Genomic DNA, 22101 nt, shown 5'->3' on the forward strand with positions numbered 1-22101 from the left:
CCTTGCTGGCATTTGTAACCTCTAGCATGTTTTTTTTTCCCTTCCAGCGGCTTATCTAAGTCACTCCTTATGTTTTTTATTTTTTGCTTTGGAAACCTTTTTACCACATTAAAATGTTCTTCACAATGTGGTTGTAATAGTTTTCAGTCTTCAGTGTGCGTGAATTACTGTTCTTACCCGATTCCTTCTCAAAGTAATATTAAATTGAAGTGAATGCAGTTGTTTCAGCTGACTGAAAGCAGAGTGCTCTGCCCACATATCTAATATATACCAAGCATAATGATTCAAATGGAATTTTCACATGTCTCTGAATGCCCAATTCCCATTGAATCCCAAAGGAATTTGGACACAAAACTCCTTCAAACTCCTTTGAAAAATTACAGCTTGTTACAATTGTTTTTGCAGAAAAAGATTAGTTACATGCCTTGTGTCATGCATATGTAGGGACAGCTGAATATGTATGCCTACAAATCTTAATTTCCCTGTGCCATTATACAATGGTGTTTTCTACTTACAGTCTGTACTCATGCATGTTGAGTAATGAACTCAGTTAAAGACTTGAGACGTTCTCATCAGTACAGTGAACTACCTGAACATTAAGGAGCAAAGACAAAGTGGACCCTAAGCGTTGGTATGCCCCAAAGAGTTGCTCTGGGAAACCAGCTCTGTGACTACTGCAAAGTTTTAAATGCTCAGTGAAAATAGCTATGTATATATAGTTTTGTTTGAGGGATGTATGCTGTAAGAACATGTGCTTGAGCAACTATAGATGATAATAATAGGAGAAATTTCATATCCCTCATATTTTTGAAGTGGAATACTCCTATCAGCAGCAATATCCAGAGGCAAGCAGTATAAATATTTCCCTGTTTTCCCATTTCTGCTGACCACATACTGAAGTTAGTTCTGTTGGTGATAACAGTGGGTAGAAGAGAGGAGACCGCATTTACAATACAGTTGAGAGCATATGAAAGGCTCATAATGCAGTCAGAGACTCTTATTTCCATCCAAAAACTTTCCAGTCTGAATGACAAAGATAAAATGTGGGTCAAAAAGAGTATTTATTTATGGACTGCATACACAATTAAAAGGCAGAGAGATCTTATATCTGTGGTCTGCAGGGAATTTAAGCATAGTCTGAATTCCTGATTACCAGGGTAAGTTCTTCCTTTGATCACAGAATCTGGATGAACAATTGAGGAATACGTTCCCTATAACTCAGTTATTCTTTAGACCTTTGAGATATTTTTCTCCTTGCTGCATATGCAGCAATAAAATTTATGTGGGGTGTACACAAAGCCACCTCTACCTTTTAGTATGTGTATAATCTTCCCCCACGCACATGTGCAAGCATTTCTTAGCAAGATATAAGCATCCCATTATTTAATAGTCTGGCAGGTACTGCTGACCGTAAAACACAGAAGGAAAGTGAGCAATAAAACTGTCTCACTGTTGTACTGCAGTGTGGTGACTGGTTAAGTTTCACAGCAGTGAGCTGAAGTTGCTCAGCTCTGCAGTATATGAATAAAAATTACTAAACTTCTGCAGCCAGTGCACCTAATTTCCTACATCAGATCTTCTTGCATGCATCAGATTATTGGTATTATATTTGCTTATTAAGGGTGATAGTCAAGGATTTATGCATATGTGGGATAGAATACGAATTGCAGCCTATTGCTCTGGTTTTACGCTAATATAACTTAATTGAAACACTTGCAGAGGTCTGCAGGGGTTTAATCTCTGGCACTACTCCTCCTAGAGAGAAAATGGCTTTGCACCACTCTAACGCATAGATTAAATTGTAAATTATACAGTGTGTTTGAGAGGCTCTCATGGCATATATTAGCTGTGAGAATTCAAGTGTTTTCTTGATACTACTACTAAGGGCAGATGAGAAGTTGCTGCTTTTTCTATTTGTTTGTGCAATTTTTTGAGGGAAATAGAAATATTTCACTTCCATTAAAACTGCTGTTGTTTGTTTGGGTTTTTGGTTGGTTTGTTTTTTTTTTTCATTTTGAGTGTGGGGAGTGAAAAGGGAATTGCTCAAAACTGGAACCCTGCAACTGAGTCACAGGCAGATCTTGTGGTCTTTCACTGCTGAATAATAAAAAGATACAATTTTTCAGGGTTTGGAGTTTTGACAAGCTCCCAGGCTTTTGTCTTACGTTACTACATCTGAACAGCTATAATGTTATGTGTCAGCCATCGCCTTCTATGATTATGAAGTCTAAGATACAGTTACTCCCATAGAGTGGGAGAATCACCTCAACCTGGGAATAGTCTCTGTTTTGCTGTTGGTAGCTAGAGCATGATACATGTTTCAGGGAGCCCTGTGCAGGTACTAAGCAATGCCTTCTACCTTTAGGCATTCCATGATCCTTGCAACAGAAGGCAAGGCTTGATTAGATCAGGATCTGTCATACTCAGTCTTCTAAAATTTCTACTATCCTGATGATAAGCTCTTAGTCCTTTCTGTGACTAGTGGTAAAAACTTAAATGGTGAGCTAAATTTAGCTGTTCCAGACATTTTGTTTGTATCTTCTAAGTATTTGCAAACCGTTTACATGAGTAAGTCTTTACTGATTCTTTTCAGTCGGCTTAATCATCATAATCATATTTTTCTTGTTTGTTAAATGTACATTCATTAACTCTGTTCACAGTCTTACCCTCTGTCTAATCCTATTCCCAGGGTATATCTTTCCTTTATACTTAATTGATGCCAGTAGCAGTTCGGAGCCTATGTTTTTCTGGAGATCTGGACCTTAAGGACTTTCAGGTTTAGTATTTTCAGCACTTGTATTGTCACTATCTTAGACCCTTTAAAAGCCCTCAGGTTAGTAGAAACTTGCAGCATAAATCTGGCTTTTGTATAAAAGAAATGTATTACTGAAATAACAACTTCAGAAGCACATAGAATCTATAACTAACCTGTCTCAGTCTGTTTATTCGGCATTGCCAAAAGCTAGTCAGTCATTTGTTTTAGTTACTCCAAAGTCTCAAAGGGCTGTTGTGGCTATTGAGCAGATGGTTGTAAGTGTTACTTTCTAAGTGATTGTCTGCTTCCTGTCTGACAGTCGAAATGGTGAAATGTGCACTTACACTGGCCCCAGTAATTAACCAACAGGGAGTGGGAGATAATTTGGTTTGCCTAGCTCATCCATTGCAATTGGGATGAAATTCCTGCAGCAGCTGGAAGAAGTGCAGTTTCTAGGCATCTACAGTAAAAAAAAGAGATAAATCTTCAAGGGTCTGCTGATTCTCAAACACGACCATCAGAACTGACTAGAAATGGTATTAACTTTGCTCTTCAAGGACAATAACCTGGCCATTTATTACAAGGTAGGATAAAGCACTTGAGATGGTGCTGTAGAGAATAGCTCTGAGTAGACAGGATTAGGAAAGATGAGGTAGCCAGATATATCCTTTTATCTCCCATTTTTCTGCTTCTCTTGATGGAATCCATAACAGGATGTTTGTGAAGCTATAATAAGCATATTTCAAATACTGAAGCCAAACATGAAAAGTCATGTTTCACCTTTCAATACAGCGCTCTGCACTACAGAATAATGCAGCTGGGCAGCAGTGTAAAAGCTGTTAGTTTGCAGTGAAGAGTTTTACAGCTAGATTCTCACTGCCTCCTGGTTTGTGCCTGATTGCAGATGGGATGACCTTTGGTAAAGCTGAGAGAGCTCTCTGACCTACAGCACATCAGTATAATGGTTGTATGTCCTTCAACAGTGCTCTTTTTCTGGTATACAGGTATCGAAATGATAAAATGGATGGGAACAAGAAATGACAAGAAGACAAGAGATTGTGGCAAAGGGTTCTCAAGTATGTAATTCACTAAACCATCAAACCAGGAGTTTTTGTGCCAGTTTGAGTTGCTATGCTTGCATCAGTTCATGCATTATAAATACAATGAAGATTATCTCTTCCAGTTCCATGCTTTGAACTGGAATTCCTGGAAATTTTCACTTGGTGAAGGATAAAATCACAGGATAAAACAGTTAACCTCTTTGTGTTACTGCACCACATACTGTAACGTTCAGGAGAGTGTATTGCATCTTTCAGCGACACCTCAGAAATGGTATGAAGAGTTTATATGCTGTCACTGTGTTCAGAGGAACAATCCTTTGTGCATACATTTTTGTTGTATTGTTGGGAAATGTTTCCTTTATGTTCATGGGCTAAAGAGTCCTCTCGTATCATGAGAAAAACATATCTATGCACAGTCCATAGACACAGACCAAAAATGGTTGTAACCAGATTTAAGGAAGTCCTTGTGCTTTCTGTAATCTTGGGCAAGTCAGGCACTACTCCTGAAATGCATTTGCAGCTCCTTTGCTCTGGAAGGCAACACCTTAGAGGCTGAGTCTTCGATGCCTCAGATTTCTAGCTAACATTTTTCCTTTCCTGCTTTCGCTTGCCTAATTACATTGCAAGTGCTTAAAAGCAGGCTCACTCTCAGAATTTATGTAGATGCAGTATCTAGGAGACTGATGTGGCTCTACAATGTGTGGCATAATCAGTAAAAGTAAAGCATAGAAGTAGCACTTCTTGATCACTTAAGACAGGGGTTTGTTATCATAAGGAGGAATATGCTTTAAAAGATTTCAGTGAAGACATTTGTACAAGCTCTGATATGTACTTGGGCTTTTGAAGTACTGGGAAAAAGATGTCAAGGTAACTTTTTATGATTTCAGGAAAAGATACCTAGTTTGTTTGTTATATTCATTGCATGCTCAACGTGGAAAGCAGTTTCATTAATTCCTTTTGTTTTTTTACTTCAAGAGTGGCTACATGCAACCTATTTTTAATCTTTCTTTTTCTTTTGAGTGTGTCCATGAAGATAACAAAGAGGAAGTTGTCACATTATCCACAACATCTAGGGACGTGTGTAACTTTCTGTAAGTCTGGGATGCTCTTTCTGTGTATGTATTCAAGTGATTTGTAAGCATGACAGTGCTCTTGTTTCCACTAATCTGAGCAAAGGAGAAGTGGCACAACCTGGATTATTCCTGTAATGAATTTGATCTTTACATCTGGTAACATCTGAAGTTTAGGTTAAGACCAGTAATTCTGGAGATCAGATGTTCAGAAAACTGATGAGGTGCTATGAGTCTGCAGATTTTGCTGAAGAAAGAGAAGCCGTTCTGTCAGCTTGCAGCCCTGGAAACAGCTGCTCCTGCAGCACTGCACAGCCAGTAGGAAGCAAATGCCTTTATTTGTAGGCACAGCACAGTCAGAGAGGTGAAGGTGCATTTTTGGGCTGTCTCCTCAAAGTGCATATGTGTGGGATAGCTGAGGGGGAGGAAAGAGAAAGGGAGGAGTTATTTCTTACAGTAATGCAGCCTGATGAGTAAGACAGGAGGCAAGCTATTGAGTTCAGTGCCCCCTGAGGTTTGATGCTGCTGTGTTCAGAGACAAAAAAAACGCATTGCAGGTTTCATTTTGCCTGGCCAAGACTGTACAACTGCATCTAGGGCTTGCCTTGAGGGGCAGAGTTACTATCCATATAATCTGACCTAAATCATTCCTTCAGGAAGCTTGCCATGCCTCAGAGCAGCCTGCAGTGGATTGAGAAATGCTGGGCACAGTGGGAAAGGAAAAGGCTGCAGGAAGGGTTAATTCTGGATTTGCAGTTCCCTGGGGGAAGACTGCAGTAGTTTGGTGCTCCGTGTACTCTTCCAGCGCCTCCTGCTGGGAATTTACCCCCATGGAGCTGCAATTTAGGGGGACAAGGGAGGGCAGAAAGGGAGCAAAACCTTTTTTTTCTGGACTTTTCAGGGAAGGAGATGGAATCTACCTGCATGTGGTCTAATAGGGGCCTAGGATTGGTGTGTCAGGGATAGCAACAAAGGCAGGTGCAGCCCAAGGGAAAAACTTAAGTGAAGTTTCTTTGGGCATCCTTAGGGAGGGATGGGACATGGCAGAGGGGGATTTGACCTTTTGCAAATGGAAAAGGAGGGAGCAAACTCTCTTGCATCAGCCCTTGGCAGTGTCCTCTGCCTGCCACTGCAGGGACGTGATGGTAGGACCCTGTGCTGTGTTCTCTGTAGTGGGAATTTATGGGTTGATAGAGGCTTGCTATCAGCAGAGAGGGGAAGGAAGAGGCAGAAGGGATGGTTTGACTAACTGCTGTCAAGAGGAGCGTAGAGAAAGCATTACTCAGTCTGCCTCCTCCCTCCTCCCTCTGGGAAGCTGCTGCTTCTGCAGCAGGTCCAGTTTCTGGCAAAAGTTCAACACTGCACCAACTTTCAAAGAGAGAGGAGAAGGGAGGGAGAGAGGAGGAGAGTCCCGCATAAAGGAGGAGCTACCATGTCCCAGGCTCCCTTTGGCCAGAAGCCTAACTGCTGCAAGCAAGAAAAGAACCGGTAAAAGCAAGCCTCCTCTTTCCCGTTCAGTGGCAATGCCTGCTTTGCCCCAGCTTTCATATAGTTAACAAGCTTTCAGTGGCATTATCACCTCCAGACCTCACCCCAAGAGCTAGTGTTTGTGGTTTATACTACATAAAACTCTTCCCCCAAGTAGCCAAAAATGATGCAACAAAATAAGGTCATTGGGGTATCCATGAGATCACAACGATTTTCTCCCAGGGAAGGTGGTTTTATTTTCCTAAGTGTTCTGAGAGAAGGGGCCAGGTAAAATTTGGTGAGGGGAGCGGGGAGAAAAAAGTCCATTTACCCCTCCCCCCAAAAATCAACAACACTCAAGAGGAAGGTGTTAAATAAGGAATAGAAAAGTAGGATGGGAACAGATAAGAAATCAAGACAAACCTAGCAGAACATGAGTAAATAGCTGAGGAGCAAACACGAGTGGGCTTTGTACCACCCGTAGGTCTTGTCTCCCTCACTTTCTTACAAAAGTGCCTTTGCCAAGCACTAACTTACAAGGCAGTGTCTGTGGACACCAAGTGCTTCTCCCCACCAAGTCCAGATTGCAGGAACTGGGCCCACTTCTGCAGTGGGAGTGGGAAGAACCTGGTTTCCCAGTCTGGTCAGCATGAGGGGATCAAGTTCTCTGCCTGCCCTTGCACACTGAGCAACTCTTGGGTGACTGTCAAAACAAAGCATGAGATTCTTTACCTATGTGCACCTTCGTATGTATGTCCTGTAGGAGGGCAGCTTTGGTTGTGTGGGTCTGGACGTGCAGTACTATTTGGTCATTTTTTTTTCTCCTTTTCTGTTCTATGACAGTTATTGAAGTCAGTGGTATATAGCTATGTGAGAATGAGATGGAGTGCAGGAGAGGAAGAGGAATCAGCTGCTCTGCTGCTCCCGGTGAGTAGGAGGTGGATATGGCAGAGACGGAGTTAATTGCATTTCTGGAGCTCGTCTCTCCGGATTGCAGTGGAGAGATGGGAGTATGGCAGCTTTGCTGATGCTCTCCCTGGAGCCAGGCTCTAGGGAACAGGCTCCATGGGTGCTCTGGGAAGACAATGGCTATGGAGGGAGCTGTGGCTCTTGCAGTTATTTGCAGGGACATTTTTTGGCAGAAGGAGACCGGCTCTCCGTGGGAGGGGGTCTGGCATGGCTGCAGTGTCTCTCCTGCAGCTATTGCTTGTGGGGAAGGGCAGGCCTTGTGCTTGCAGCCAGGGAAGGGCGGTGGCTGCTGACATGCTCCTCTTTTGCCGCAGAAGGATGCTGAGTCACTCCTGCAGCGCCTGCTCCTCCGTTTGAACTTCCCAGTCTTTCCTAGCCTCCTGCAGTAAAACTGATGGAGACAGCTCAGACTCCTCTTTTCCTCTAGCCAGACTTTTCTCTCTCCCTCCTGTCTCATTTTTTTGCCTTTCTGGGTCCCAACCAAAAGAAGGCATTGATTTAAAATAAAAATGTATCACTGTAGCTACCATAAGGTGATGCTGAATCTATTTCTCCGTCAGTGATGGATTTTCCTGTTCCTCTAGAGAGCAGCAATAATGTTTGATGAATACAGTGAATGCTGCAGCAATTTTCTTCTTTAAAGGAGCCCTCCTGGGCATTGAATTAGCAATGATTATCCACCGGGCAGACGTTTCTTGGAAGAAGGGCTGGGGTGGGGGAAACATGATTTTATTGTGTGTGTGTTTTGCTGGAATAGGCAGCAATAAAGCACTCTGTACTGCTGCTTTCCACTGCCTACTGTACAAGCTATTCCTTTAACTTCTTTTTCCTCAGGGATTGCTACAGAACATCGCAGTAAAACTCTCAAAAATCACCCAGCGTGCAGCTTTGCGGAGGATGCTCTGCAGGAAAATAGGAAGGTGAAAGATCAATCTCAGTGCAGGACTGCTTGTTTCACAGAGGCAGGGACTTGGGGAGAAATGGGTGCTGACTGAACACTGATGGCTGGCATAGAAAAAACTTCCATCAACATTTCAGTTTGTCCTTTCCAAACATTAGTGGCAGTTAACATCTGCAATACCGGATAGGAATTTACTAAATGAAGGGTCCTGGTCTCCTGAAAATCAGAGTGCTTGTTTGAGCAAGCTTTCTTGTCAGTGGATGATGATTTGTTGCTTACAGCTCTGTATTGAACTATCCTATAATCTTACTTCCTTTGTATTATTACAAGGAGATGTTAGCATTGCATTTTAAGATTAGCTCATACATCCTAGTCTAAAATCCTGCTTTCATTTGTTCAGAACTTCTGTATTTAATATTAAAAAGAAAAAACAAAGCCTAACTTTTGCTTTAGAAGCTCTTTTGCCTCCCCGTGTTTTAAAGCAGGGTCTTGAAATTTAATAATGGTGAGCATTATTGCACAGTTGTATCTTGTTTCATTATGATGCGTTGTGATGAAGTCTTTCAGTTAAGTGATTGTGCACATTTTTTTCCAGAACACTTGTAGATTTATACAGTAAACTGAAGTTTATCTATTAATATACTTTTTTTTATCCTCTTCCTGTAGTGTTTGACCCCATGTACTGTTTATAGCATGCAATCCAAATTCTACATGGAATACCTTTAGTTTTTATATATTTTTTTTCCCATGGTGATCACATTGTAGTTAATTCTAAAATACCTAAAATAGTGAAATACATGCAAGAAGAAGCGTTTTACCATTTAACAAACCATTGAAAGCCAGTTCCTCCTCCTCCAAGTTTTAGGACAAAGTAAGGCCAATTGTGGCCAGTCCCACAATATATCTGGCTCATTAGGTCTTCCTGGTCTGAAATCTAACTATGAGCTTAAAAATAGCGATGAGACCAGCAGGGTACATTAGCTACACACAAAAAAAATCTTGATCATTAGTCCCTGCTGCTTCTAACTCTAGCATTTATTTTAGTTCAGTGGCCACTGCTAGCCACAAATCTAAATCTTGCCAGCCGTCCTTGGCACAGATGTGCTCTAAATCTCATCGAGTCCTAATCCTAACTTGTTTGGGAACATGACTTTTGGGGAGAGTTTGCTAGAAGAATAAGAACTTGAAAACTTGTTTCTGAGCTCTGAAATTCTGGCTTCTAGTGAGCTGCTGGTCAGATGCAGGAAAAACATTTTCCTTTTTCTCAGCCTGTGTTCCACAATCTAATCTGCTCACATACTTACTGCTTCCTTTTTCAAATCTGTTTTTAGCTCAGCCATTCCTAGCTGCATGTCTTTAGGGGTATGCAGATGTTACATAATGAATAAGTTATTTTTCTTGTAGAAAGACAAGAGGGTTAGAGTGGAGGCTTGGAATTAGGAAATCTTTTTTGTCAAGTCCTGCAATTTTCATAAAGTTATTTATACAGACAGAAGTATCTGTCTGTTTCCCTGCAACATCAGTTACATCAGGCTTCAAGATTTCATTTGAATAGCTTTAAGGGGATTACTCAAGTTAATAAGGAGTATGTGTAGGAAGGCTGCCGGTCTTCCCTTCTCTGTGTGTCTCTGTCTTCCTCCCACACTTACCATTAAAGTCTCTGAGGTTAGTAAACTGCTTTAGAACATTTGGAACTGATGCCTGTGAATCTTCTCTGGTAGCCATTGGGCAGATCATTCCTAATGCACTTTGTGTAGCTACAAAAGGAGTATTAAAGACCGGGCCTTTGAAATGCAATAGTTTATCAAAGAAATAGAATTAAAGGATGGAGGAAAATAAAGGGGAGAGGAAGCATCAAGGTTTTTCCAGCGATTTAATTTCAATGTGTGTTTGTATATGTTTGATTGACTAATAATAGAGTAAAACACTGTCTTATTCTGGAGCTTTTAATCTACAGATCTCAAGATGCATCACAAATACTGATCAGTTAGCTTCAAAGGAGATTTGGGTTGTCCTAGCTAAATATTAGTTAAAGAACGTTTAAGTGGTACTGACAATGTTTTCTCAAGATGGTCCTATTGCATTTGCTCATTATAAAGACCACGGTCACCCAATGGCTTCTCATGAGTTGCTCCAAAATTACACCACTGCAAAGTGAAACCAAAATGAGGACATTTTTGTTAGTGTCTTACTTTAATACATTTGATTATTGATTCTGGTTAAGAGTCTGATTAGTGTCTTTCCGAGTGGAAAATACTAGCTGTGTCTTTCCTGCAGTCTGACAACATTTGGAATGATTATGTGCAAAATGAAAACTCTTATTTCCCCAGGCTAGTACTCCAGATATGTAAACCCATCCTATTAAAGGAGTAATTTACTTAACAAGGCACAAAATTGGCTTGCCATCCCATGAATAATTGGAATAAGTATCTGCCATCTGAGCCCTTGCTGCAGCCACTAATACAGATTGAGATTTGCAAGGTTTGGCCAGACCGTGTGTTAAAAGTGCTCGCATGTACAAACTAAACTGCCTTGTAGGCTGGGGAATTACAGATGGGCCTCATCAAAATCTCTGAACATGCCCAGTGCACTTGTATGGTAAAACAGGCAGATGTGAACAGGGGGTGAGCAGGAGGTAGAACAGGCCATGTTTATTCTAGCCTCTTATCAGCCCGACTTAGTAGAAGCTTTATGTTCTGTTGGGGTCTGAGGATTCTGTGTGTGTAACATCCTGTGTTGTGGAACAGTGTATATACGATCAGCTGTGTGGGGGTGGGGGAATGGATATATGTACCATTCACACTTTATGGGATCAAGGGTCTGGAAATGGAACAAGAATGTAGAAATTACAACTTTTCATTACATGAATCTTTCTAATTTCAATAATAAAAAGTAGCTTTGTTTTCCATAAATCATAAATCTATTATTATGGTCAGGAAGGAAAGAGAATACAAAATTTATCTGAGGTATGGCTCAGTCCCACACTAGCTCTTTATCAGGATAATATTGCCTAGCTTAATATCATAAAGATGTTTAGCACAAGGACCTAAGTAACATTTCATCCATGTCTGGATTTCTGGGTGACTTTACCCTGTGAAACATTTATCTCCCTATCTTCCACCACTGCAACCCACACACTAGAGACCCACTCTCAAGGAACTGTGTTTAAAAATGATTCACTGCATGTGTTTGGATCTGACACATTTAATTACAGTGCTCCATCTGTATGAGATAATACAGAAGACCAATTGAGAAGAGTCAGAGAGGTGCTAGGATTCAGATTGGATCCCAGATGTTTTGTGTGTGAAAGAATGATAGAGGTTAAAAATTGGGGAGTTTAAAAATGGGCATCAGGAGGCACATGCTGATTGAATGTAATTACTTCATTGGAAAGGAAGGAAGCATGAATTAACAATACAAAGTTAGGGGTCTGTCTATCAGCATGTTAAACAACAGTCATTTTTTAACATCTAAGGTTACCCATACGTTATGGATATGACTTCATTACTTCCTGCTGCCTTGCTCAGGGCTAAAATTTGAATCTAGGAGCTTCAGAGCCAAAGATGTCAATGTAAGTACTTCAAGGTAATGAACTTGGTCCCAAGGCTGGTGTTACCAAAGATTTATTTCTATCCAACAGGCAGTCACTGAACAGGCAGTTTTACAAGTTTGAGTAGTGAGACCAAATCTTCATCCGTCCTCAAGAAATCCAAGCGTGAATAGTAGTTTTAGGAATAGCAGTAGTATTATATAGGGAAGCTTGCCAGACAGTAGCACCCTCCTCACAGGGACATAAGCATTGCTGCTAGACCTCATGACCCAGACATGACAGGAGTCTGGCAGACACTTGTACATTAGTTCTCACCGAAGTTGTGTGTTCATCTGGGGCTCTGGCTAAATCTTTCAATTTACTATTGTCATAGCAATAAATAAATACAGAGACTCGGCATGATTGTTTTTGTTTCAGACAGGTTGTCTTCCAGTTCTTCAAATGTTGCCTTCCATGATGACATCATTCCAACCAATACTTTTCAAGATCTAGTACTTAGAAGTCACATTGCTGGACTAATATGGCATCTAAGCGGATAGGTAAGTGCTGCAGTTTTGCTGCTTTTCTTGGTAACACACTGTGAATTATTTATGCCAACTCTTTGTTGTCCCAGAGGCTTTGATGAAGGGAGAAAAATGCCTGAGTATGCAGCTTCACTTATAGACCACAGTAAAATGGTTTATAAAACAGATGTGTCAGCAGGTAGTAGAGTTGGTTACAAGCTGTTGTAAGGATAGGCTGACCACCTACATGGATGTCATGTATTACCTGAAATTGCAGCAAGAGAAAATTTGCTTGATCCTATCATAGAGGATCTGTTATTACCTGGGTATAATAAGTATATTTTTCTCTCTCTCAGATCTTTGTGAATCTGGTGTTATATTGGCAGTATAGCTTGGGAAAACTGTCATGCACATCTTGGTTTAAAGAGGTACATAAGCAGGAGCCTGACTTTAGAAAATAATGTAAAACTGTTAATGAACACTTTTCATCAGAGTATGAGCCAGCTGGCTCCCATTTCTGTAGTATCTGAACTTCACAAAACTTTAGTGCATGTATCCTCTGTACACGTCTCTGTAATGGCACACCATTCCCTGTTTAGCAGTTGCAAATGGCACACACATTTATGGACTTCCAAAGAGAGCTAGTCATGTAACACACTTTTATGCATTCCTGCGAGTCCCACAGTGCATCTTTTAGCAATTTTGTACTTCTGAAGATCTTTGTAGTAAAGGCTGTAAGTGATTTTCTGAGGATGTCCATGGGAAAGCAGCAACCTGAATTTAGTTAATTGTTACCCAGAAATACCCTGTTGTTATGATATCTAACTAATGTCTCTAATAAAAATGAGAGAAGACAAATGGGTGCATAGCTACATTCATCACAGAGACAAGGTAAGTGCATTTAATTGTTTTTATATATGGTATTGTTGTGAAAGGCAGGTGTCATCTTGTCCATTGCCCCAAATTCTGCATGTCTTTGCTTATGCACCTTCTATTACTGCCTAAAACAATTATCTGTAATAAAGTAGGCTGCTGAAGAACATGTAGATTCTATTACGTATGCAGCTGCTGCAACATTTTTAATTCAATTTGTTAAGGGATATGGACATCAACTCTATTAAATTATCTGCCTATGAGAAATGTGGGATAGGAGGGACCATTAGCAAATGCCATATGCTAACCTCAGCCTTGTCCGCACCATAATATAAGTTATGAACAAAGGCATATTCCCATTTGTAGTTACCTCATACGAAAGAGACTTATAGGGTCATCACATCCATTGTTCATGCAGACTAAGGGATGAGGTTTGGGCGAGGGAAAGAGGACACAGACAGATGCAAAGCTGTGTGATGGATATGCCTGATTACAGCATGAACAATAGCTGAGGAGAGAGGATCGTGCTGAGCTTGCTGCTGTGAACTTACTCAAAATTTAATGAGCCCAATCTGCCACCTTTGCATCCAGCAGGAATTTTGTCATTGATTGGAAAGACAGCAGAATAAGGCCCAGTATCAGACATCAGGTAATGTCATTGGTGCACAGTTTTGGTGCTATTCTTTTTAAGAGATGCAAAGCGACCAGTAACAACGCTTGCACATGCTCTTGTCACTACTTCACAGAAAGGTAAGCTAGGGTTACAACATTTTATTCTCTGCTCTAAAATGACTGCTGTACAGTTACACCTTGAGAAATACCCATCAGCTGTCATGACTTTCAGTTCGCTTCTCTCATGTAGTGGCCTAATTACTAGTCTACCTTCCTGCCCAGAGAGTAAAACCTAATCAAAGGGTTCTGAGGCTCCTCTAATTAGTCCTTACCTTCCAAAAGTTGGGAATAAAATCCAGGATTTTTTACCAGCAGACCCCCGTTCTAGCTATTTGTTTATACTGTTTCCTTCAAAAGCTTTTTATTGGAGTGTTTCAGTCCAGTTCAGACTACTTCTTTTCAGACCACCTTATCTTGCGTTTCTTTTAAGAGGTATTCAGTATCTCACATCATGGTTCGCTGGTTTAGGACTAGGCTTTCATGTACCTCCATAGTAGAAGTAATATATAACGTCAAGAAGGAGGCTGTCTAGAACATAATTACTTGCAGTCTTACTAGTAACTTGGAGTCATATTTAAGGTTAAATTTCACTCTAGGTAGTCGTGAAGGCCAATCTGATTAGTAGTGTTTGTGCACCGAAGCCATCTTTGATATTAGATTATCACTGCTTTTTCCCTATCAATTTTTTGCCAGTGTTCATTGATTAAGTGTGCTGCTCCAGGCACAAATACATAAATAAATAGAATCACGTCCTGCAGTCCTGCAGCTAATCAATGGGCTGGTTTTTAAAAGTTTGCAGATCACATTACAAGGGCAAGCGCTATTGCAGGTTCAGCAGATGTGGCTGCAAGCTGTGATTTTGCATGCAAATGTGATTTAAAAATAAAACAGTGTCTCCCTGAATCTCAGCTCTCTGGTTTCAAAAATGGCCCGTTCACTCAATGTTTTGCTAGAATGCATTTATTTAAACACCTTTTTATGTGATGAGGCTGGCACAACCAGAAATTTGTTCCAGCTTTTCTTACTATTCTGTTCTTTGCACAAGGCAAAAGGCATTTCACATCAGAAAAGCCTACTTTAGCCCATCTTCACTGATCAATATCATTGGACACAGTGCCCTAATATACACTGGCAAAGCAATTAACTCTTATTATTTTGTCTGATTCCTAGCCTGAAGGGACTAGGTGGAAGCAGTGTTGACTCGGTGCAGTTGTAATGGAGATGAGCAATTCAGTGGATCTTTTAACATGCCATAATAATGATTTTTTTCCTTTTGTTTGATGTACAAAAGTGTCCATTTTATTTTTGTCAATATGTCTCTCTCTTTTCACTTACTGACATTCTTATATGTGGCATTTTGACATTCTAATAATATTCTTAAGGGTCCTTCCAATATTAAGATGATATTAAAAAGCTGAGAATGAAATAAACAGGTTTGTGAAAGTTCTGTAGGAGGAACTGTACAAGCACAGATTCCCACAGATATAATGTTTTAAATTGATAAGGTAAGTAAATAATAGAAGAAGTTTTGCCCAAAATGGCACAGTGCAGTAAGGAAGACCAGTCTGAACCTGGCTATTATTTCCAGTTATCCATTAACTGATGCTACTGTCCCTCCTTACAATCTCACATAATAATGTACTATCCATATAAGAAAGCAGACTCCAGTGCTGACTGTGATCTCACCCGTAAGTATTTAACTCCATCTTTATCAGCAGTATGTCCTAATATATTACTATATCCTAAAGTAGCTAGAGAAAGTGGGACTCCTTTTATTGATTTCTATAGACTTTTAATTAGGTCCTCACACAAACCTGCCTGAATCTGTTAGAGTTACTGGGAGCTTTGTTAACAATTCCACCCAGTTCAGAAGAATATTTATGCCCCTAACTTCTTAAGTCAACAGGAGACTTGCTGTAGAACGGGGGACATCTCTGTGCACCCCCATCCTCCTATGGAAGGGTCATACATGCTTAGAAAATTTTGAGCTGTCATGCCAGTGCTTTTAAGTCAATATCAGCAGTGGCTGAGGTCCACAGATATTAAACTAACCTTGTGTTCTAAATACTTGTCTATTAAATACAGTGTTTCAGTGATGCTTATTTCTGCATACCTAAGTGTCCTTACTTACTCTCTTTTCCACAGCTAATACTTCCTTATAGTTTACTCTTTCACATTTATAACAAATATGTTCTTCTGAAATGCAAAACAGTGGCAGAAATTGTTGTGTGGAGAGAATTCTGAGTAGAGTCTGTATCTGTGATGAATCTTTATTTTAACAAGTGGATTAACAAACATGAAGGGAAAAGCTTTTGAGGAAGAGAGGGTGGTCTCTTTCTCATCAGGCTGCTAATATACTCATTCTCAACCACAACTGCTTTGAACCATCATGTTCCAATATACATTACATTTTAGCCTAAGCTTTTTATAGATTCTATGATTTTTAAAGGAAGGGGATATCCGACCACAGACCACAGGACCACTGTAAGTAAAGGTTATAAAATGTTACATGAAAAATCAAGAATCATCCTGTAGGATTTAATTTTTTAGTACCAAGTCACCATGGGCCAAATCCTGCTTACTTATGTTATAGCCAAAGTGTGTTTTGTAGGGATAGGTTCAAGAGGGATTTGGCCTCGTCTCTTTCACAAGATCATTTTTGTCTAGCCTAGCTGTGGCATGTCTGCACAAGTGCCACTGTCTGTGAGTTGTCTAGCGATCAACAGTGACAGCAGAACATGACACTGTTGTGCGTTGGCAGATAACAGCAAACAAATTGACCTTATGTATCACACATGTCAATAAACCAAACAACTCTATTCGTTTGAAAATAACTGCTCTTTCTCTTTTTTCCTGCTTTCTCTCCTCTTCCTGCTCCCCCCCCCCCCCCTTTTTTTTTTCAGTAGGTAGAACCAATGGTATATAATGTAGACATCTCAGTTTTGATTTAGATAGTCTTCACGTACCAAGCTACAAATCTTCTGGGTTTGAGTGCCTGTTCTGAGGACACAAAGCCAAGGGCTGCTGTGTGTTATTCCAGGTCCTGAGACCAATAGTCCAGTAGTTAGTTGTTTAGTACATCACCTGAGCTTGGGGTATCTTAGAGCAGAATCCTTTGCCTTTAATGTCCTTTATTCCTCTACAAAAGACTTACAGAATTGAGGATGGTTTATTTTGTGCAATGCAGATTCACTCTTTCTCTACCACATTCTCTGTTTCATACTTGTCCTATATGCTGTATACTCCTTCCTGTACCAGTCACCTCAGCATGCTAGCTGACCTCTTCCTGAACAGTTCCCATTTTAAATGGAAATACATAATGTCATGTCATTTCTTTGGGATTTTTTGTTTTCTTTTTAGAACAAGGATAAATAAAGAAAAGGCTAAAATGCCTAAGAGCATGCATATCTGCAACTTCAGGAGTTCAGCATTGAAAGGCATCTACAACACATTGTTCAAAAAATACTAGGCAGCAGCGTACCTAGTGAGTAGGATCAGGGGTATCTGGACTCTAATGCCAGTACCTTTGTGCTTCTTGCTAGCATGATTTACAGTGCCTTAAATGAATTAGTACCTGAGCTTTACTGGTCTTGAAAGAACACCTATGCATCATCTTACTTTGACAGAGTAGGTAATCACATCCAGGAGAATTAACAGACATGTAGCCATAAATTCTGGCATTTAAACTTCAGATAAGGATTGGAGGTGAAAAACTGGGTTGGGAGCTAAGTAGATGCTGTAGCTTGCAAAATACATCCTAGGCATTTGGGCAGAAATCTGGAAATCACAAAGTCAAAGTGTGCAGAAGTTGTTTTTAACTCAGATGATCGATAGTTCCTGCCCTAATCACTTGTTTGCACTCCCAAAGCTTATTAAAGAAACCAGGAATATTGATCTCTAGGTCTCTTTCCTCCAAACATTAGATCTGTGTTCAGATAGACCCCTTTCCCATTCAGCTTGCTAGTGAAGTGATCAGAATTTCCAGTGGTCAACTCCACAACATTCTCATACTGAATGCCCAGAGGTGAATTATCTAGTAATGGAAGCCAGCTTTTCAAGTATCCAGTCAGTAACTGAAATGCAACAAAGTAAGGGTCTCAAGCAGAGCATCTTTAGCCAGCAGAGGTTAAGGACACTATTTTTATAGTGTTGACAGTAGGAACAAACCAATTTCTAGTCCAGTTAGCTTTGTCCGGTCCAGTCTAGAGGGGAAGCACCAGTGACAGAGCGCCTTTGAGGAAGGAATAAAACAAGATGAGAGAAACATAACCTTATCTTTGCTTTCTTCTCATAAATCACTAAATGTAATAATGTGTATCGTTAGTTGCAGTGAATTAGGAACACTCTACAGAAATCCTCTTTTTACCAGCTTGAAGATCTGGGACAAAACACTGGTTCTGTGCTGTAAGTTTATATTGGTCAGTACCAAATAACTCCCTGCAAACATCCTTGAACTCTGAGTTAGTTTGGACCTTGATTTTTCTACCTGTAAAATGTAAAGAATCTATATGTGCAAAAGTAAATGTGTATGTGTAGCCTGGATTGCAAGTGCTTGAGTGCTCAAGGAACCCTCTGTTATTTTGTTTCCTTACTGTTCTGGCCTACAACATCAAGTTCTATATCCAGCAGTCTCTTTTACTAGACAAGGGGTTTGCTTGCTTTGGCACAGTTCCTGAGAAAGGTATCTGTAAATATAGGTATAAAAGTTGTACAGCAGTCTTATATGACACAGACTGCTTTGAATCTCTCTCTCTCAAACATATATATATATACACACATGTCTTTATACCCACCAGTGATTCCACTGGCTTGACTGAATCATTGCTAAATTACCTGAGTGTAAAAGGAGAATCAGACCCACCTGCTTAGCAGAAACCCCTGTACTTTATTTTCATTCTGACTGAAGTGAGAAGGATTCAGTGCTTCAGCTGTCAGCAGTGAGACAGTAGATATCACCCTTGGAGCTGCTACAGACAAGCAAGAGCACTGAAAAGCTACTGACAGATTTTTATTTCTGTTAATGGGAGGTTTAGGCATTGATGTGAATACAAAAGAACGTAGTTTTCTCTATTAGGTACACGTGCCTGGCTTATGCATAAGGGCTTAATGTCACTCTTGTTTGCATTTTCAAAGGGGATCTGTTTTTCTTCTTTATTCTATAACTGGACACTTTCTGAAAGGAATGTTTTCACCGCTTTCCTCTGCACTGTACTACGTTTGGCTTGATTTTCTTTTCTTTCCCACAGCCTCAGGCAATTAGACTGTTAACATAGTTACTTGTGATGAGGGATGGGAGGAAGGCAGAATCTAGGCTCTGAAACAGAACAGCAAGCCATATGATTCTGCAGTGCATCCCTCTTGTCCATACTGCATAGTCATTAATAAAGTCCCATAGGTTTCTCACCACGTGCTCTCAGGCTCAGAATCTGGGCTGCCCTTCACAGGGGAGTAAGGATAATGCTGGTTTGGCTCTTCCCAAATTCAAATAGGTCTAACCTCTGGGACTGCTCTAATTTATTGTCTACAGCAGCTCTCTTGCAAGCCAGTGACAGACAACCTAGAATAGGTGAACTACAAAATATTTTGTCCGGGTTTCCTCAGATCCTTGCACAGTAGCTTTATTTAGTGGCAAGGAAGAACAGCAAAGATAAATATTTGTGTGTAATAGATTGATTTGTTTAGTAATCTGATACAGACAAAATTTTGATCTTGGAAAGAAATTCAGGTTGGTTGTGAAATTAAAAGTCAAAGGCATTCCTTTAGAAAATGTTTCTCTGCTTTAGCTTCAGCAAAGTTCCACTTTTCCTTCATTCTTCTGACTGAAACTGTTTACTGAAGTTGACCTGGATTTACAAATAGCTGATTTTTCATTAAAAGTTTAATCAAAGCCTGTAAGAGAATTTGTGTGGAGCCTGTGCCTCAGTTTACCATATAACCCAGATGGGCTTGGGAAAATTGCACTGTCATGCTTGCCTTGTATTGGATCTTTGCAATGGAGATCGAGGAATTAAGATTCTCAGGCAGGCATTTGCAAACCCTGTTCTCTGCAGCAAGCACTGCCTATGTGAAAAACAACAAACTAAGATATTCTTTACACATACATACACATGCACATATATATTTAAATTTTGTTTTGAGGAAAGAGGGTATCTATAGTGAATACAGATCACTTATATCCTCTAATTTTCTAGCTTAAATACTGCACAATTTGATGCCTGCCTTTTTGAGGCAGTTTGCTCTAACAAGAGTTAAGCTTTGTGTTTGTCGACAGCATTGCAGCAAAGGGGATGAAGTAAGCTTGAAGGGCAGAAATGATGTACTGCATCTTTAATAGGGTGTGTCCAATCCACTTGCTGCAGTCTTTGCTGCAGTGAGGTTTAAATTGGGCTCTGAGTGTCTGTCTTGTTAACCCTCATTATTTAATGATAATTGGAGATAGTGACCATATTCAGACAGAGTGCTAGTATGGCTGTTGATCTGAAACCGACAATTAGCCCCTGAAGGGTGGGAAACTTTGTACAACATACATCCGCAGCCTAGTCACCCGTGACTTGACTTAGTCCAAAAAAACTTTTTCACCGATTCTGTGCTGCTTTAGTGAGTTAAAAGGTTCTGTTGTATATAAAAAGGAGCTAGCCAGAGATTTCAGCATTCCGTAGCATGCTGCCCTGTTAGTAACTTCACATGGTCATCAAACATTTTCTGCAGCAGTTGCTGAATGTTGCTAAATCAATTTGGCATGTAGAAGAAGGAGATTATTAGGCTGTTGAATTCCCTTGAGATTTTTAACAGTCCCTTAACCTCATTTTACGTGTAGTCATAAAAGACGCTGGCTTTTAAAAGGACTGAGAAGCAGTTTTTAGAGGGTGAAAAGACAGAAGTGGTTTTGAAATTGTATACTCTGCCTTCACAACTGCAGTGCTAGCTCTACTGTGCTGGGCAGTCATTGATGGGGTATTGGTTTAGTTACACGAGACTTTCCATAGTATCCTGAGTGCTTGTTCTCTTCATGTAAAAACATCCATCCGTAACAGAAATACCATATTTAAATCTTGTGAATTTGTGTATTGCAAACTTGGTAGACAGTGTTTGCAGTTATTTTTATGTAAAAAGACGACACTTTCTTAGCCTACCTTGTAATTTATTACTACTCTGACACAAAGTGCTGCTATAAGAAGAGTTCCAATGTCACCAAATGTACTTGCTGTTTCATGCTCAAATCTCCTCCTTTTTTAATTGAGGTTTTGAACATAATATGTATCTAAGACTTGATCTTTCTTCTAAGAAACTGAAGTAGTGGCAGATGTTTTGTTAACCTAAATCAAAAAGTAATACTTAACCAAAACAAAACTATCATTTAGGATATCAGTTTGATAGCAACTTGCACATTCTTACAGATTCATGCTGCTAGCTCATTTGTATGCATGGGCTCCTGCAGAATATGTGGAATCCAGATAAAACTGATCAGGCTTCCTGCTAATATTAAGGACTGATTGCAAGATCAGCCTCTGTAATTGTAACATGGCAGACATAATTTCTGCTTGTCTGTGAAGTGTTCACTGTACTTTTGGCACTGGAAATGAGATAAGTTGTTCAATTTCTTCTGATGACGTGAGAATTCACAATTCTAAATCCCGTGGAGACTTCAGAGAAGATCGCAGAAAACTATAAGCAGACAGAATTTCACTTAGAATTATACAGCACACATATTTTCAAAGAAAGTGCAGAGCCAGATTTCAGAGCTTATTGAGCGATGTTACAGAGCAAACAGTTTTAGACGACACTGTGCATCAATTACATGAACAGTGAAATGCTGCTGATTCATCTGTATCTTTACTTTCACTTCCATGAGCTCTAGTGCCACCAAGTGCCAGACCACAGTAAGAAAGCAGCCCTGCCTGACACAGACAACTTCCAAGTGATCTTTTTCAGGGAATGCAGTGATCTGCAGCAGGTGGGATCAGAGCTAAAATAATCTGTGACACATAGACATATGAAGTCTTGAAGTTGGGATTTACAGCAGGGATTCTTCCAGAGCCTTAAAACTTACTGCAATTTAGCTATTAATAACGGATTTAGCCACATTCTCAGCTTAAATTTGTTGACTGACATGATAGAAACAATGATTCAGCAGTTAATATACCAGACATAGATCCTACAGCACAGTTCAAACCAAAAAAGTACCAGATGCTTTGTTCGTGATCATGTCCTTTTCCTCACAAGCCAGAGATTCAGCAGAATCGTGAAGGGGTGGCCGGAAAGCCAATGTGAAGTTGCTGG

General features: G+C 40.1%; 1 protein-coding gene across 6 annotated transcripts in view; it reads left to right on the forward strand.

Annotated features, from left to right (window-relative positions):
- The window catches only part of DOCK5 (dedicator of cytokinesis 5), a 130991-nt gene that overhangs the window by 5159 nt on the left and 103731 nt on the right, over nucleotides 1-22101 (forward strand). For 2 of the 6 annotated variants that reach the window (XM_030034999.2, XM_030034995.2), the window contains exon 2: nucleotides 12195-12312. In XM_030034999.2, coding sequence (XP_029890859.1) covers nucleotides 12294-12312 — 19 coding nt within the window. In that variant the 5' untranslated portion in view covers nucleotides 12195-12293. Of the gene's footprint in view, nucleotides 1-3262; nucleotides 3832-4836; nucleotides 4908-7140; nucleotides 7281-12190; nucleotides 12313-22101 lie in introns of those variants that run through there. The other 4 variants (XM_030034994.2, XM_041128295.1, XM_030035000.2 and 1 more) reach the window with 4 other exon arrangements.

The sequence above is a fragment of the Aquila chrysaetos genome, chromosome 13 (genome assembly GCF_900496995.4).
Source record: "Aquila chrysaetos chrysaetos chromosome 13, bAquChr1.4, whole genome shotgun sequence".
Lineage (NCBI taxonomy): Eukaryota > Metazoa > Chordata > Aves > Accipitriformes > Accipitridae > Aquila > Aquila chrysaetos.